This window comes from Mobula hypostoma, chromosome 12 (genome assembly GCF_963921235.1).
Source record: "Mobula hypostoma chromosome 12, sMobHyp1.1, whole genome shotgun sequence".
NCBI lineage: Eukaryota > Metazoa > Chordata > Chondrichthyes > Myliobatiformes > Myliobatidae > Mobula > Mobula hypostoma.
The window spans coordinates 7,130,916-7,146,897 of record NC_086108.1 but is presented as its reverse complement, the minus strand read 5'-3'; the positions used below and the strand labels follow the sequence as shown (position 1 = coordinate 7,146,897).

Genomic DNA, 15,982 nt, shown 5'->3' with positions numbered 1-15,982 from the left:
CACCTGACAAGATAGAAAACTTCCTAGCGTACATTGTGGGCAATGTTTTAATTGGCTCGAATTATGAATTGAAATAAGCACAGGTGATTTTTTTAAAATGGTGTGTGATATTCATGATCAACAAACAGCCCATGATGGTGTAGTGGTTAACACAACAATTTACAGCACCAGTGACACAGGTTCAATTCCCGCTGCTGCCTGTGAAGAGTTTATACGATCTCTCCGTGACCGCGTGGGTTTCCTCCGGGTGCTCTGGTTTCCTCCCACAGTTCAAAGACGTAGTGATTAGTAGGTTCATTGTAAATAATCCCGTGATTAGGCTGGGATTAAATCGGGGGTTGCTGGGTGGCATCACTGGAGGGGATGGATACAATACTCTGTGTTGTATCTCAATAAATAAATAGAAATAAATAAGATAAACCCAAAAGAATTCAGAAAGCAAAATCTTTGTTGTCCAGTGCTATCAAAGCTTGCAGCGGGTTCTGGACCAGCTGGGGAAATGGCAGACAGAAATCAATGCAGACAAGGTAGGTGTTGCACTTTGGGAGGACAAACCAGGGTAGGACTTACACAGTGAACAGTGTGGCACTGAGGACTGCGGTAGAAGAGGGAGCTGGGAATGTAGATCCATAATTCCAAGAAAGTGGCAGCACAGGCAGATAAAGAGTTGTAAAGAAAGCTTTCGGCACATTGGCCTCCAGAAATCAAAGTATTGAGTATTGGAGATGGAATGTTATGTTGTCGCTGTATAAGACGTGGTGAGACATAGTTTGGAGTACTGTGTGCAGTTCTGGTTACCTGCTTACAGGAAAGATGTAAATAAGCTTGAAAGAGAACAGGGAAAATTTACAAGGATATTGGCCAGGACTTGAGTTATCAGAAAAATGTTGAACAGATTAGGATTTATTCCCTGGAGTGTAGGAGAATGAGGGGAGATTTGATAAAGGTATACAAAATTTAGGGTGGCGAGATGGAGATACATCTCTACCAAAGGAGTTTAAGGCACTCTTTCCCTCTGCTAGCCTACAGGTCGCCCTTGGGCAAGGTGTAGCACCTGCCTAGACCCTCACGTGAAGCCAGGGGAGCAGGTGGTGGATGGTCGTACGAGCAGCTGGTGCATATCACACGTCCTGGTTATGTGACCACTAACGCCAGGCAGACAATCTCCAAAGAGTATTGATCAGGGGTGGGGTAACGCGCCATGTAAAGACATTGCCCAGAAGGCAATGGCAAACCACATTTGCCAAGAACAATCGCAGTTATAGACTATTATCACCCACGTCATACGAAACAGCACATGATGTGATGATGAATCATTAAATCACATTACCTTGTGTAGGATAAAGATGATTTACAGAGACTGTCACTAACATAACAAAAGGAGGAGCATCATAATTTCAAAAACAACCCACACAAAATGCTGGAGGATCTCAGCAGGTCCAGCATTTTGTGTGTATGTTGCTATGGATTTCCAGCATCTGCAGATTTCCTGTTTATAATTTCAAAAAGGCTGCAATGGCATGCAACATGCACCTACCCTTCCATCATGGGTTAGGAGAATGGAATCGCTCTTGATGTCTCGGTGAATCACCCCTTGTGCGTGGAGGACGGCCAAACCCTTTAGCACAGACAAGCAGACTGTCGCTATCTGTTCTTCATTCATCCTGTGACACAGAAATTAAGCCATTATCATCAGGTAGCTGATACCTTTAACCTCTTTATCATTTAAAACAGCAGGAAAGATTCCTTTCCTTCAAAGTTCAAAGTAGATTTTATTTTCAAAGTACATATACGTATGTCACCACAATCAACCCTGAGGTTCATTTTCTGGCAGGCATACTTGGTAAATCTACAGAATAGTAGCAACAACAGGACTAATGAAAGATCAACCAGAATGCAGAAGACAAGAAACTGTGCAAATGCAAATGTAAGTAAATATCAATAAATAACGAACACGTGAAGTAATGAGACAAAGAGTCCTCCGAGTGAGATCACTGATTGTGGAAACATCTGAATGATGGGCAAGTGAGTATAGTTATCCCCTTTTATTCGAGAACCTTAATGTTGAGGGGGTAGTAACTGTTCTTGAACTCAGTGGTGTGAGTCCTGAGGCTCTTGTACCTTCTTCCTGAGGGCAGCAGCAGGAAGAGAACATGGCCTGGGTGGTGGGGATCTCTGATGACGGATGTTGCTTTCCTATAACAGTGTTTCATGTAGACGTGCTCAATGGTTGAGAGGGCTTTACCCATGGTGTACTGGGCCAAATCCACTACCTTTTTTAGGATTTTCCATTCAAAGATATTAGTGTTTCCATACCAAGCTGTGATGTAGCCAGTCAATACACTCTGCACCACACATCTAGAGGAGTTTGTCAAAGGTTTTGATGCCATGCCAAATCTCCTCAGTTTCCTAAAGAAGTAGAAGTGCTGATGTGCATTCTTCACAATTGTATTTCCATGCTGGACCCAGAACAGCTCCTCTGAAATAATAACACTCAGGAATTTAAAGTTGCTGAAACCTCTCTAGCTCTGATTCTCTGATGAGGACTGGCTCATGGACCTCTGGTTTCCCTCTCCTGATGTCCTTGGTCTTGTTGTCATTGTGAGAGGCTGTTTTTATGACACGCACACAGCCACATTTTCAGTCTCCCCTGTATGCTGATTCATCACCACCTTTGATATGGCCCACAACAACAGCGCCACCGGCAAACTTCAATATAGTGTTGGAGCTGATCGCAATAATTAAAGTTTTAAATCAACCAAAGTTTCTAGCTGAGCAAAAAAGATGAAAGATTTGCTTCAAAGAAAAGCAGCCTATTTATTCAGAACAACTGAATCCAGATCCATTATTATTCATGGGGTGTAGTGACCACTTCTGCTTTGTGTATGCTTTTTTCATTTGAGAGTAAGGGCATTTTACTTTCCTCTCCTTTTCACTGGGTCAGGCAACACGGGGCGCCGCCATTCAGTCTACCATGCCTCTTCCGTAACCTTGGAAACCACTTCTTTGAATCTCCTCTCAATTTCTGTTTGAAAGCTAGTGCTCGAGCTGAACTCTGGGCACAGGACCAGTCAGCTGCTGGGAGAGTGGATCAGTGGTGGCCGAGGCAGCCAAGAGAGGACTTTCATTGTTTCCCCTCAACACCCCTTCTCTCCTTTTTGAACACCTGACCTTAACGTAGAGTGGGTGTGGAAAGGACGTTCCTTATGGTGGGGGATGGGTGCGTCTAAGACCAGAGGACACAGTCTCAGAAAAGAGGGATATCCATTTAGAACGGAGATGAGGAGGAATTTCTTTAGCCTGAGGGTGGTGAATCTGTGGAATTCGTTGCCACAGGCAGCTGTGGAGGCCAAGCCACTGGGTATATTTAAGGCAGAGGTCAGTATCAGAATCAGGTTTAATATCATGGGCATTGTGAAATCTTTGACTTTGCGGCAGCAGTACAATGGTAGAGAGAGAAAAAACAGAATAACAGTAAAAATATCTATATATTATATAAAGTTAAATTAATTAAGTAGTGCAAAAGTGGAAATAAAGAAGTGGTGAGGTAGTGTTTACGGGTTCATTGTCCATTCAGCAATCAGATGGCAGAGGGGAAGAAGCTGTTTCTGAATCGTTGAGTGTGTGTCTTCAGGCTCCTGTACCTCCTCCCTGATGGTAGAAAAGAGAAGAGGGCGTGTCCTGGGTGATGGGGGTCTTCGCTGGTGGATGCCGCCTTTTTGAGGCATCGCTCCTTGAAGATGTCCTGGATACTACGGAGTCTGGTGCCGATGATGGAGCTGACTAAGCTTACAACTCTCTGCAGTTTATTTCGATCCTGTGCAGTAGCCCCCACCACCACCACCCCCCCCCCATACCAGACGGTGATGCAGCCAGTTAGAATGCCTTGATTAGTCAGGGCATGAAGGGATACGAGGACTTGGCAGGAGGTTGGGGCTGAGAGGGAAAATGGACCAAATGGCCTTATTCTGGTCCTGTAGATTATGGTCTCCTTGCACTCGGCTGCATCAAGGGCTGTACATCACCATGAGTATAACAACCTCGGATCCTGCTTTGAACCATCTGCTTGTGCTCAAACAGATTTGTGTTTCTATAGCAACTTCCACATCCCTTTCACAGCAGTCCAAAGTACTTTATAGTCAGTGAAGTACTTCTTAAATATAGACACCACTGTCATGTAGGAGGCACAGAAGCTGCTTTGTGCTCAGCAAGCTCTTGGAAACAGTGGTACAATAATGAGCACAGTCTATTCTGTAGGAATTTTAACCAACTAAGGACGGAATATTTTAGACCACAAGATATAGGAGCAGAATTGGGGCCTTTGGCCCATCAAGTCTTCTCCACAATTTCATTATGGCTAATCCATTTTTCCTCTCAGCCTCAATCTTCTGCTTTCTCTCTACATGCCTTCATGCCCTGTCCAATCAAGAATCTATCAATCTCTGCCTTAAATATTAGTAAAAACTTGGCCTCCACAGCTGCCTGTGGCAACAAATTCCTTTTTTCTTTTCAAATCTTTTTATTGTATATATAGGAAAAATGACATGAGTACATCGAAGTAACAACACTTACAATGCCTCAAAAAAAAACCCATCATCTTAAAGATTGAAAACAAAATTTTGTGATAACAAAAAAAAACCTACTGAGCAGAAAAGTGAGGGAAAAAGAGAACCCATTAGGTGTACAACCCCGGAGACATGCGTCAAACAAAAAGCTTCTAAAAATAAACAAATTCCAGAGGTTCAGCACTCACTGGCTAAATAAATACCTAAACTCCCTTCTAAAAGGATGCCCCTCCATTGAGACTAGGTCCACTGGTCCTAGACTCTCCCACTATAGGAAACATCCTCTCCACATTTTGAGAACTTTTAACATTTTGATAGGTTTCAATGATGTCCCCTCTTATTCTTCGGAATTCCAGTGAGTACAGGCCCAGAGCCATCAAACATTTCAAATATGGCAAGCCGTTCAATCCTGGAAACATTTCCGTGAACTTCCTTTAAACCCTCTCCAGTGTCAGCACATCCTTCCAAAGGTTTTCTCTGAAATTCATTTAAAAGAGCATAACAGGACCTTTACTGTCCATCTGGGAGCTTAGTAAGTGTTTCCAATTAATACTCGATTAAAGTCATTGGCTACATTTCAGCTGGAAGTTGATAGTAGTCAGGGTGTCAAAGATTACCAGGGAGAATGCAGAAGAATGGGGTTGAGGGGGATAATAAGACAGCTTATGATGGCGTGTAGGAGCAGACCCGATGGTCTGAATGGCCTAATTCTGATCGTACTTGCCCCCAAGTGAAAAATTAGTACCCTTGCAGTACGTCAGTGAAGCATCAGTCTAGACTTTGTGTTGAAGGATCTTGGACAGGGGCTCCCAACTTTTTTTATACCATGGATTAATACCATTCAGTCTGTGAACCCCAGGCTGGAAATCTCTGCTCTAGGAAGAGGTTTTGAGTCTCTGAATATGTCATTGCACTCTGAACCATACCTGGTGTGCGTTACGATGTCAGTCAGTGCCCCTCCTTCCAGGAATTCCATCACTACCCACAGCTCGTCATCCACCAGATAGCTATTGTACATCTCCACCACGTTTTCATGATGGTAGTCTCGCATTATCACAACCTGCAGAGGGGAAGAAACGAGGGAATGCTATAATGTGATGCACTGAGCAAAACACACAAAATGCTGGAGGAACTCAGCAGGTTAGGCAGCACCTGTGGAAAAGAGTAAACAGTCGACATTGTGACTAAACCCCTTCAACCTGGTTCCCCTCCTTCCCTTTCTCCTCTGGTCCACTCTCCTCTCCTATCAGATTCTTTCTTCTTCAGCCCTTCACCTGTTTCCACGTATCACCTCCCAGTTTCTTATTTCATTCCATCCTGCCCCACCCAGCCACCTCCTCCCTCATCTGGTCTCCCCGTAAACTTTGACGCCCTTAATTCTACCTCTCACCAACACTTGGGACAGTTTACAGTGGTCAACTAACTCATCACCCGGCGTGTCTTTGGAACCAGAGAGGAAACCAGAGCATCGGGTGGAAACCCGCACGGTCACAGGGAGAACATGCAAACTCTAAAGAGACAGTGCCAGAGCTCGGGGAACCAACCTGGCTCACACGAAGCTGAGGGGCAGCAGGTCCACACACTCCCAGGAAATGGTAATGCAGTGAAGAGGGCTTCACAAGCAGGAAATCTCTTCTCCTCACCTTCCCATCACCTCCCTCTGCCGCCCTTCCTCCTTCCCTTTCCTCCATGGTCCACTCTACTCTCCTATCAGACTCCTTCCTCTTCAGCCCTTTACCTTTACAACCTATCAACCTCCCAACTTCTTACTTCAATCCTCCCCCCCCCACCCATCTGGCTTTACCTATCACCCTCCCTCCACCTTCTTGTTCTGGCTTCTGCCCCCTTCCTTTCCAGTCCTGATAAAGGGTATTGTCCCAAAACATCGACTGTCTAATTCTCCCTATAGATGCTGCCTGCCCTGCTGAAATCCTCCAGCACTTTGTGCGTGCTGCTTTCTCCAACGAACAGCCTGATCTCACAGCTTCCTAAAGGAAAGTGGCCAAGCTGGGCAGGGGGGCAGCGGGCAGGAAGGAAAGAGGGCTGTTTGTGCGTCTGTCCTCCAGCAACTGTGCCAGTAACCCGAGGAACTTTTGTGTGCCCAGAGGGATGGCCGTCAGCTGCTGCTCTTGTGATCTGGTCACAGACAGCTGGTGTGAAGCTGGCTTCAGGATTATTTTCACCAAGTAAACACCAGAAACATTTTCTCAGTCAAGACTGCTACAGAAAATGCAGATCCACTATACTTCATGCACATTTTTTTGTCTTGAACTGTTCAGATTCCCACAGATCCTGCCAGTTCTAGGAGCAGCCTCTGTGACAATTTTATTTTATTGCCTTAGCAGGTGTTCGCAGCCAGAGGCCCACAAACCCCATGGTGAATGGTAGGGTTCCAGGGCATAAAAAACGTTGGGAACCTCTGATTTAGAGTCATCATCACCATCACCATGTACCGTGTCTATGACTTGGGCGATCATGGTCACCATGAACGTTCTTGACATATTTTTCTACAGAAGTGGTTTGCCGTTGCCTTTTTCTGGGCAGTGTCTTTACAAGAGGGGTGACCCCAGCCATCGTCAATATCTACAGAGATTGTCTGCCTGGCATCAGTGGTCACATAACTAGGACACCACCTGCTTCCATGGCTTCACGCGACCCTGATCCCGGGGGAGGGGCTAAGCAGGTGCTACACCTTGCCCAAGGGTGACCTACAGGCTAGCAGAGGGAAGGAGCATCTTACACCTCCTTTGGCAGGGACATAACAGAATAGGTCCTTCAGGCCCTTCGAGCCATGCCACCCAGCAACACTGATTTAGCCCTAAGCCAATCAATCACAGACAATTTATCTACCCGATTCATCTTTGGGAAGTGCGAGGAAACCGGAACACTTGAGGGAAACCCAAGCGTTCTGGGGGGGGGGGGCATGGGGACCCCTCGGGGGAAGTGGGCGTGGGGATCCCTCGGGGAGGATGCCGGGATTCAACTCTGAATGCCAGTGCCCTGAGCTGTAATAGCATTGCGTTAACTGCTACGTTAGTGTGGCAGCCTTTACTAATGAACAATCACTATGCTCCCATTACCTTCATTAAATACCAGGTTAAGCTCACTAGCCAAAACCAATTAACACAAAACCATCCCTCAGTTTGAGTATGAGCAGTGCTTCCTCCAAATGCAAGGAAACTATTTCACAGGTAATTTAGTTTACTTTGGGAGTTAATTTGCCTCAACCTCCACTGCCGTCTAGGAGAGTTGGATGCTGTCTTAGATCAGATGTAAACCAGGCCACGGCAATATTCCAGGTTTGGTTGGTGATATGTTGTCAGTCTTGCTCAAGAATGAGCACCCTGGTGATGATTCTTGCCCTTCACTGTGTGCCAGGATGTGTCTAGGAACTGGGCAGGGCTGGGGATTCCCTGCATTGTCAAAAAGCCAGCCTCAACTCATCTGCATTATACTGATGTGAGTGAACAGAAAGTCCCTGGCCTTGCAGTGATGGAACAGAAGCAGGTGGGGGGGGGGGGAGAAAGGGAGATGGGAGAGGGTAGGATGGGCTGGCAGGGAGAGGGGGAGGGGTTGGAGGGAGGGAGAAAGGGAAGGAGAGGGAGATGGAGGAACGGGCGTGGTGGGAGAGGGAGGGATGGAATGGGGAGGTGGAGGGGGGGTACAGAATAGGTGAATGTTGGGAGGAAAATGAAGCTAACGAGGACAAGAGGCAGATTTACTGTACAATACATGCGATAGAATGTCACAAGTGACACGCACAAGCTGGAAAGTACCTTGGAAGCAGCCGTCTACCTGCCACGCTGTGCTGAGCTTGTCAGCAAATATCTGCTCTCTCCTGCCTGACCACATCAGAACATTACAGCACAGTACAGGACCTTCAGCCCATGATGCTGTGTGGACCTTATACTCTACTCCAAGATCAATCTAACCCTTCCCTCCCTCATAGCCCTCCATTTTTCCATCATCCATGTGGTTAGCTAACAGGCTTTTAAATGTATCTGCTTCTATAAACATCCTGGCAGGGTGTTTCCCCACACACCCACTATTCTCTGGGGGTAAAAAAACTCTTAACACCCCCTAAACTCTCCCCCAGTCATAGTAAAATTAAGCCCCCTCGTATTAGCCATCTCTGCCCTGGGAAAAGGTCTTTGGCTGTCTACTCGATTTATGCCTCTTGTCATCTTGTACACTTCTTCAAGTCACCTCTCATCCCCCTTCGCTCTGAAGAGGAAAGCCCTAGCTCACTCATCCGTCTTAGCTAAATGTCCCCAGTGTATCTGCCTCTATCACCACCCGTGGTGGGGCGTTCCGTGCACCCACAACTCTGTGAAAGAAACCTTCCGCTGTACATCTCTATCGACTCTCCACTACCCAGGCGGTCAGGGGCCGCGAGTGCAGTGAAGACCTCCGTGACCCAGCTTACCTCATTGAAGAGCAGCTCCCTCCTCTGCTGTTTCCTCAGGTCCATCTTCTTCACTGCCACCAGCTTGCCTGTAGTCTTCACAGTGGCGATGCAGACGATCCCGGTCGAGCCTTCGCCAATCTTAATGAAATTGTCCAGGTATGTCCGGGGGTCACCCGGATCCACCACCATCTGCAGGGCTGCTCGGAACTGCTCGTGGGACACCCTCTGCGGCTCACGCTGGGGCGACCTGGAGTCAGGGGCCGGGGGCTGTGCTGGGTACGAAGGCTGGGAGCTGGTCTGAGGACTGCGTGCCAGGTGCGTGTCGGAGGCGTGGGGGGACAGGCCCGGGTGCACTGCCTCCACGTGGGTCGGCTTGAAGTGACCCTGTTCCGGCTTATTTGCACTGTTCTTGGTGGCAGTGGGGCCATTGTGCCGGACATCGTGAGGTACTCCTACCCTGACATCAACCTTCGCACAAAGGGAGAACACGTTAGAGAAACTAGATCCACATTAGTTATGTGCACTGCTGAACTCACTCACCCAGCTGACCACAGGTCAGTGTAGCTGAGGGAATTAGCCAACTTTTATGGTTCAACTTAATATCAGAGAATGTATACAATATACAACCTGAAACTCTTACTCTTCACAGACATCCACGAAACAGTAAAAAACCCACAGAATGAGAGACAGAATAATGCTAGAATCCCAAAGACCCCCATGCACAAACAACAGCAAAAGTATCACCCACCCCCGCAACCAATAGCAAAGCCCCAGACACCATGATCTGCATTCAAAAACTACAGTCCATCCCACATCCCAACCAGGCTCAGACAGGCTCTCCCTCTCACTAGTCTGCGCTCCCTGACTCAAGGACCAAAAGACAGAGAGAGCTAAGAGACACACACAGAGATAAGCACATTATTTGAGTGCAGGGGCCTTCTTTCGACAGCCCTGTACACCACCTTATCCTCAAGTGGAAGCTGAAAACGTACCAATCTTGGCCTTAATGTACTCCGCCCTGCTCCACCATTCAATCCGCCCTGAGTAACACTTGTCTCATCTACCTTTCCATCCTCTTCACTTGATGCCCAATAATCTATTACTCGACTTGGATATACTTCATGACTAAATATCCACCCCTTCAGAGACAGAAAGTACCAAAAATTCTCCAGTACTTGAGAATTTCTGTCCATAAGAGCCAAGCCTCTCTGCAGAGATACCACCTCACAGCCAACAGCTCATCAATTCCAGGTGAAACAAGACCACCGTTCATTCTTCCAACGTTTAGAGCGAATACTTCAACATGTTAGCCATCTATCCCAACAGGGCACATCTCAACCAAGGAATTAAGCCAGCAAATCGGATAGGAAAGAGGTAGAAAATGTGAACCTCTAAGAGGGAAGGAGGGAAGGGTGGGAGGGTTGCCTGAAGGAAGGGAAGTGGGGGGGGGGTTAAAAGGAGGAGTGCACGGAGGGGGAGGGCACCAGGGTGGGGGGAGGGGTGGGTGCCAAAGGATGCAGTGCACCAAGCAAGGCTTGTTGAAGAAGGGTTGAGGGAAGAGAGGGAAAAGCAGGCATGGAATAGGTTGGGATGCATTAGGGACTCGTGCTGGGAACAGCAGACAGGGCAAGGATAGGAAAGAAGGAAAAAATGTCTGAAAGTACGAAAAACAAAAATCCAAACTATGACAGATGTTGCTCAATCTCGGCATGACTCCATCAATCGCCTTGTCTAAACATTTTCCACCAACGCACACATTTTATGACATAAAAGCCCCAGCATTCTTAAAGACCAAACCGTAAAAAACAGCAGATATGAACCATGTTTGGTAACATTGAAATTTAACATCCACCGAGAGCAGCATACAACCCGGGTCAGTTTAACGCTGAGGTCACAGCAGATATTGCATCATAAAGCAGGTTAGCTGCCTCAGTACGTCCAACACAAGGGAAGGTAAACCCTCCCCTCATCACTGATGAGAAAGTCGAGGCTTTCGTGTGTCTTGCTGTGACAGGGAACAACAGCCAAGAGCTAGGACCTCCTGCACACAAGTTATAGAGGGCTGGAGACAGGAATTTGCATTCAACCTCCTTTCATTTTGGGAGAAGAATACTTGCATCTCCAAGGTGTTTAAGGACATCCAACATGCTTTAGGGCCAGTGAGGTGTTGGTGAATACCGTCCAGTCCATCACAGGTAAAGCCCTTTCCATCACTGAGCACATCTACAAGAAGCGTTGTTGCAGGAAAGCAGCATCCATCACCATCTAGTCCATTCTCTCTTCTCACTGCCGCCATCAGGAAGGAGGTACAGGAGCCTCAGGACTCTCAGCAAAACATTCAGGAACAGTTATTACTCCTGAACCAGCATGAATAACTTCACCCTCTACAACTCTGAACTGATTCCACAACCTACAGACCCGGTTCTAAGGACTCTACAACTCGTGTTCTCAATATTAATTTATTGTTTTCTACCTGCATAACTTGTTGCCTTTTGCACATTGGTCGTTTGTCTGTCTTTGTTGTGTGCGGTCTTTTACTGATTCTTTTTTTGCATTCACTGTCAATGTGCACGAGAAAATGAATCTCAGGGGTGTACATGGTGACATAGATCTACTTAATGATAATAAATTTACTTTGAACGTGGGCGCCAGAGTTGTGGAGTGGATAGTGTGATGTTATTAGAGTTTGGGGCGTTCTGGAGTTAGGCTACGATTCTGGCACCATTCTGAATGGAGTCCCTGTGGAACACGTTGCTTTTCTCTGGGTGCTCCGGTCTCCTCCCATAGTTCAAAGACATAGCTACCCAGGTAGGTTAATTGGTCACTGTAAGTTAGCCCATAACTCGGTCAGGGTTAAATCAGTCCTGTGGGGTTGCTGGGGCTAGAAGGTCTACTCCGTGCTGTATCGCTAATAAATAAAGAATAAAATAACACAATTAAAAACCTTGATGAAGGGGTATCAACCTGTGCTGTTAACTATTCGTTTCCCCACAGCCTACTGAGAGGTTCCACAATTTATTCAGGGAATCCAGCATCAGTTACAGTTCTGTTTTGAAATACTTTTGTGATGAGATTTCCACTGTAACGTAGGAAGACTGGAGACAATCTTTGCACAGTAAGCAAACTGCAAAGGAAATGGGCAGTCTTGCCAATTGTTGATTGTAACGGGGTGACAAAGGGGAAAGAGGAAGTTGGGGGCAGATGGAGTAGGGGGCTGGGGGGTAGAGTGGGGGGCTGGGGGGTAGAGTGGGGACTAGAGGGGATAGAGTGGGGGTGGGGGGCCAGAGGGGGGAGGGTGTGTGGGGGGGCTAGAGGAGGGGTGCGTGGTGGGGGTGGGGGAATAGAGGGGGGCGCGTGGTGGGGGAATAGAGGGGGGTATGTGTGGGGGGATAGAGTGGTAGAGGTGCAATCATAGATTCTTTGGGCAGGCATGCTTACTGGCTTAATGATCCTGAATGTGGGAAATCATGGTTTGAAGATAAAATTATTGGTCTTGGACCAGTTATGAAATGTCATTTATATGACAGGAGGCCTTTGAGAATTGAACTCAGCTATGTAATTAGTTAATCACAAGAAAGACATGATGTATTTATTCTTAGTGTTCCCACTCCAGCTTACCCATTGAGACAGGAAAACTGGAGCAGATGTGCAGTGTATGGTGAATCTGCACATCACCAGTCTGTCTCATGCTATTAAATTTAGAAGATTACAAAGGGCATTGCTTACAGCTTTCATGAAATATTAATAAAATTGTGCAACCTTCCTATGATAAGCCTCCTTCTAGGCCAGATGTCAATGTTAAAATCCCTCTACAATCAGAGATGGCATGACATCTAAAACTCTGACAAACTTCTATTGATATGTGGAGCATATATTGACTGGCTGCATCACAGCCTGGTACGGAAACACCAAAGCCCTTGAATGGAAACTCCTACAAAACAGTAGTGAATATGGCCCAGTCTAACACAGGTAAAGCCGTCCTCCCCACTGAGTACATCTACATGAAACACTGACTCAGGAAAGCAGCATCCGTCATCAGGGACCGAGGCCTCGGTATGCCAGGCCAAAGTCCACAATTGAACACAGTGCTCTAATCCAAGGGTTCCCAACCTGGCCTCCATGTACCCCCTGCTTAATGGTATTGGTCCATGGTATGAAAAAAATTGGGAACCCCTGCTCTAACAGATCATTACAACGTAGCTAACATAACTTCCTTCTTTACTGCCACTTTCATTTTCAAAGAGAACCCTCAGGCTCTGATGGTGTACTTGGCCAGGTACTGAAAACGTGCCAACCTGCTAGCTGAAGCATTTACAGGTACGTTCATCCTCTGTTGCAGTCTGAGTTTCCCACCTGCTTCAACAGGGAATCTAGTGCCCAAGAGCAAGGTGAGGGATTAGATTACCTTTATTTCTATATTGAAATATCAAAACATACAGTGAAATGTACTGTTTGTTTCAGTGACCACAGTGTTCTGGGGGAGCTGCCCACAAGTGTTGCCATGTTTCCATTGCCAATACAACATGCCCACAACTTACTAACCCTAACCCGTACATCTTTAGAATGTGGGAGGAAACTGGAGCACCTGGCGGAAACCCACACGGTTATGGAAAAAACATACAGACACTTGTAGACAGCTGTGGGAATTGAAGCCCGATCCTCCAATAAACCACTAGTGTTGTAAAGCAGTAGGCTAACCTCATGCTGCCAATTCACCCAGCGGCATTCACAGCTACCACAACGAAGTGCTTTGGAAGGTTTGTTGTCGCTGATCAATTCCTGTCTGACCAAGCACATGGACCTGCTGCAATTCACCTACCACCACACAATCTCACTGCTCTTCACAACCACAAGGCATACATCAGACTACAGTTATGGGTAACAGCTCAGCATTCTACTCCATCACATCATTCCCTCGGTACTAATACAGTAACTGAACTGGATTCTGGGATCGGTTAACAGCTCAGTATTTGACACTATCACATCATTCCCTTAGTAGTAATAACTGGGTGGCATGGTAGCACAGTCGTTAGCACGTTTTACAGTACCGGTGAGCCGGGTTCAATTCCTGCCGCTGTCTGTAAGGAGTTTCTACATTCTCCCTGTGATTGTGTGGGTTTCCTCCGGGTGCTCCGGTTTCCTCCCACAGTCCAAAAACCTACCAGTTGGTAGGTTAATTGGCCACTGTAAATTGTCATGTGATTAGGCTAGGGTTAACTCGAGGGATTGCTGGGCCAGAAGAGCCTACTCCGTGCTGTATTTCCATAAATAAATAAAACTGAGCTGGAACTGGATCCTCAGCTTCCTTATAGTGTGGACCGGTAATACCACTTCTTTCTTGCTGAAATTTAACACAGGCGCACCTCAACGATCTGTGCCTAGCCCACTGCTCGACTCTCTACACTCACGGCTGTGTGGCTACGCATGGAACAAATGACATATAAATTCGCCAATGAACCACAGCTGCTGGCAGAATCTCAAGTAGCAACAGAGAGGTGTACAGGAACAAGACAGACCGGCTAGTCAAGTGGTGTCACAACAACTTCACGCTCTATGTCAGCAGGACAAAGGTCTTTAGGAAAGGCAAGTCAGGAGAGCACACACCAATCTCTGTGGATCGAAAATAACATTGCCACCTCGCTAACAGTCAACACTGGGATGTGTGCTTAACTCACTGCTCTACTCTCTCTACACTCATGCATGTGTGGTTAGGCACAGCTCAAATGCCATTTGTAAATTTGCTGATGACACAACTATTGTTGGCAGTACTTCAGACAGTGATGAGAAGCACACGGGAACAAGATACATCAGCTAGTTGAATGGCGTCACCGGAAAAACCTTGCACTCATCGTCAGTAAGACCAAAGAACTGATTGTGGACTTCAGAAAGGGTAAGATGAGGGATCAGACGCAGAAAAAGTGAGCAATCTCAAGTTCCCAGGTGTCAACATCTCTGAGGGTGTATCCTAGGGCCAACATATAACCATGTAACAATTGCAGCACGGAAACAGGCCATCTCGGCCCTTCTAGTCCGTGCCGAACTCTTACTCCCTCCTAGTCCCACCCACCTGCACTCAGCCCACAACCCTCCATTCCTTTCCTGTCCATAGAGCTATCCATGACCATAATAAAAATCAATGAAAGACCTCACCAACAGGATGGATAATCAGTATGCCAAAGACAAACTGCAAATACAAAAAGAATAAATAAAAAATAAGCAATAAATATCACGACCATGAGATGAAGAGCCCTTGAAAGCCAGTCCAGTTGCTGTGGGCGAAGTGAAGTTGAGTAATCTCCACTGGTTCAAGTCCCTGTTGGTCACGGGGCAATAACCATTCCTAAACTTGGTGGTGGTGAGTCCTGAGGCTTCTGAACCATCCCACCGACGGCAACAGCGAGAAGAGAGCATGCCCCTGGGTGGTGGAGGTTCTGGATAACGGATGATGCCTTCCTGTGACAACGCTTTGTGTAGATGGGCTAACTGGTGGGGCAGGCTTTACCCGTGATGAACTGGGCCATATCCACTACTTTTTGTTGGATTTTCCATTCAAGGGCATTGATGTTTCCATACCAGAGTGTGGTGGAGCCATTCAATAACCTCTCCACTACACATCTATAAAAAATTGTCGGTTTTTGATATCAACATATCGATGCAGCTACAAAGAGGTCATGACAGTGACTATACTTCATTAGGAGATTGAGGAGATTTTATTTAACACCAAAGTCAACTTGCAAATTTCCACATATGTACCATGGAGAACATTCTAACTGGCTACGTTGCTGTCTGGTATCCGGGCGGGGGGAAGTGTGCTACTGCATAGGATCGAAATAAACTGCAGAGTTGTAAACTTAGTCAGCTCCAACACAGGCACCAGCGTCTCTAGTATCCAGGCAACTTCAAGGAGTGATGCTTCAATGGTGGGGGTGTCCATCATTAAGGAGCCCATCACCCAGGACTTGTTTTCATTGCTACCTACCATCAGGAGGAGGCACAGGAGCCTGAAGAC

At 46.7% G+C, this 15,982-nt stretch overlaps 1 protein-coding gene across 12 annotated transcripts in view; it reads right to left on the bottom strand.

The window, feature by feature from the left end:
- LOC134354592 (serine/threonine-protein kinase PAK 4-like) overlaps positions 1-15,982 on the bottom strand; it is a 220,052-nt gene that overhangs the window by 16,430 nt on the left and 187,640 nt on the right. For all 12 annotated transcript variants that reach the window (XM_063063570.1, XM_063063577.1, XM_063063571.1 and 9 more), the window contains 3 exons: positions 8,992-9,441; positions 5,492-5,625; positions 1,538-1,664 (listed from right to left, as the gene is read on the bottom strand). In XM_063063570.1, the coding sequence (XP_062919640.1) occupies positions 1,538-1,664; positions 5,492-5,625; positions 8,992-9,441 (711 nt within the window). The remainder of the gene's footprint in view (positions 1-1,537; positions 1,665-5,491; positions 5,626-8,991; positions 9,442-15,982) is intronic.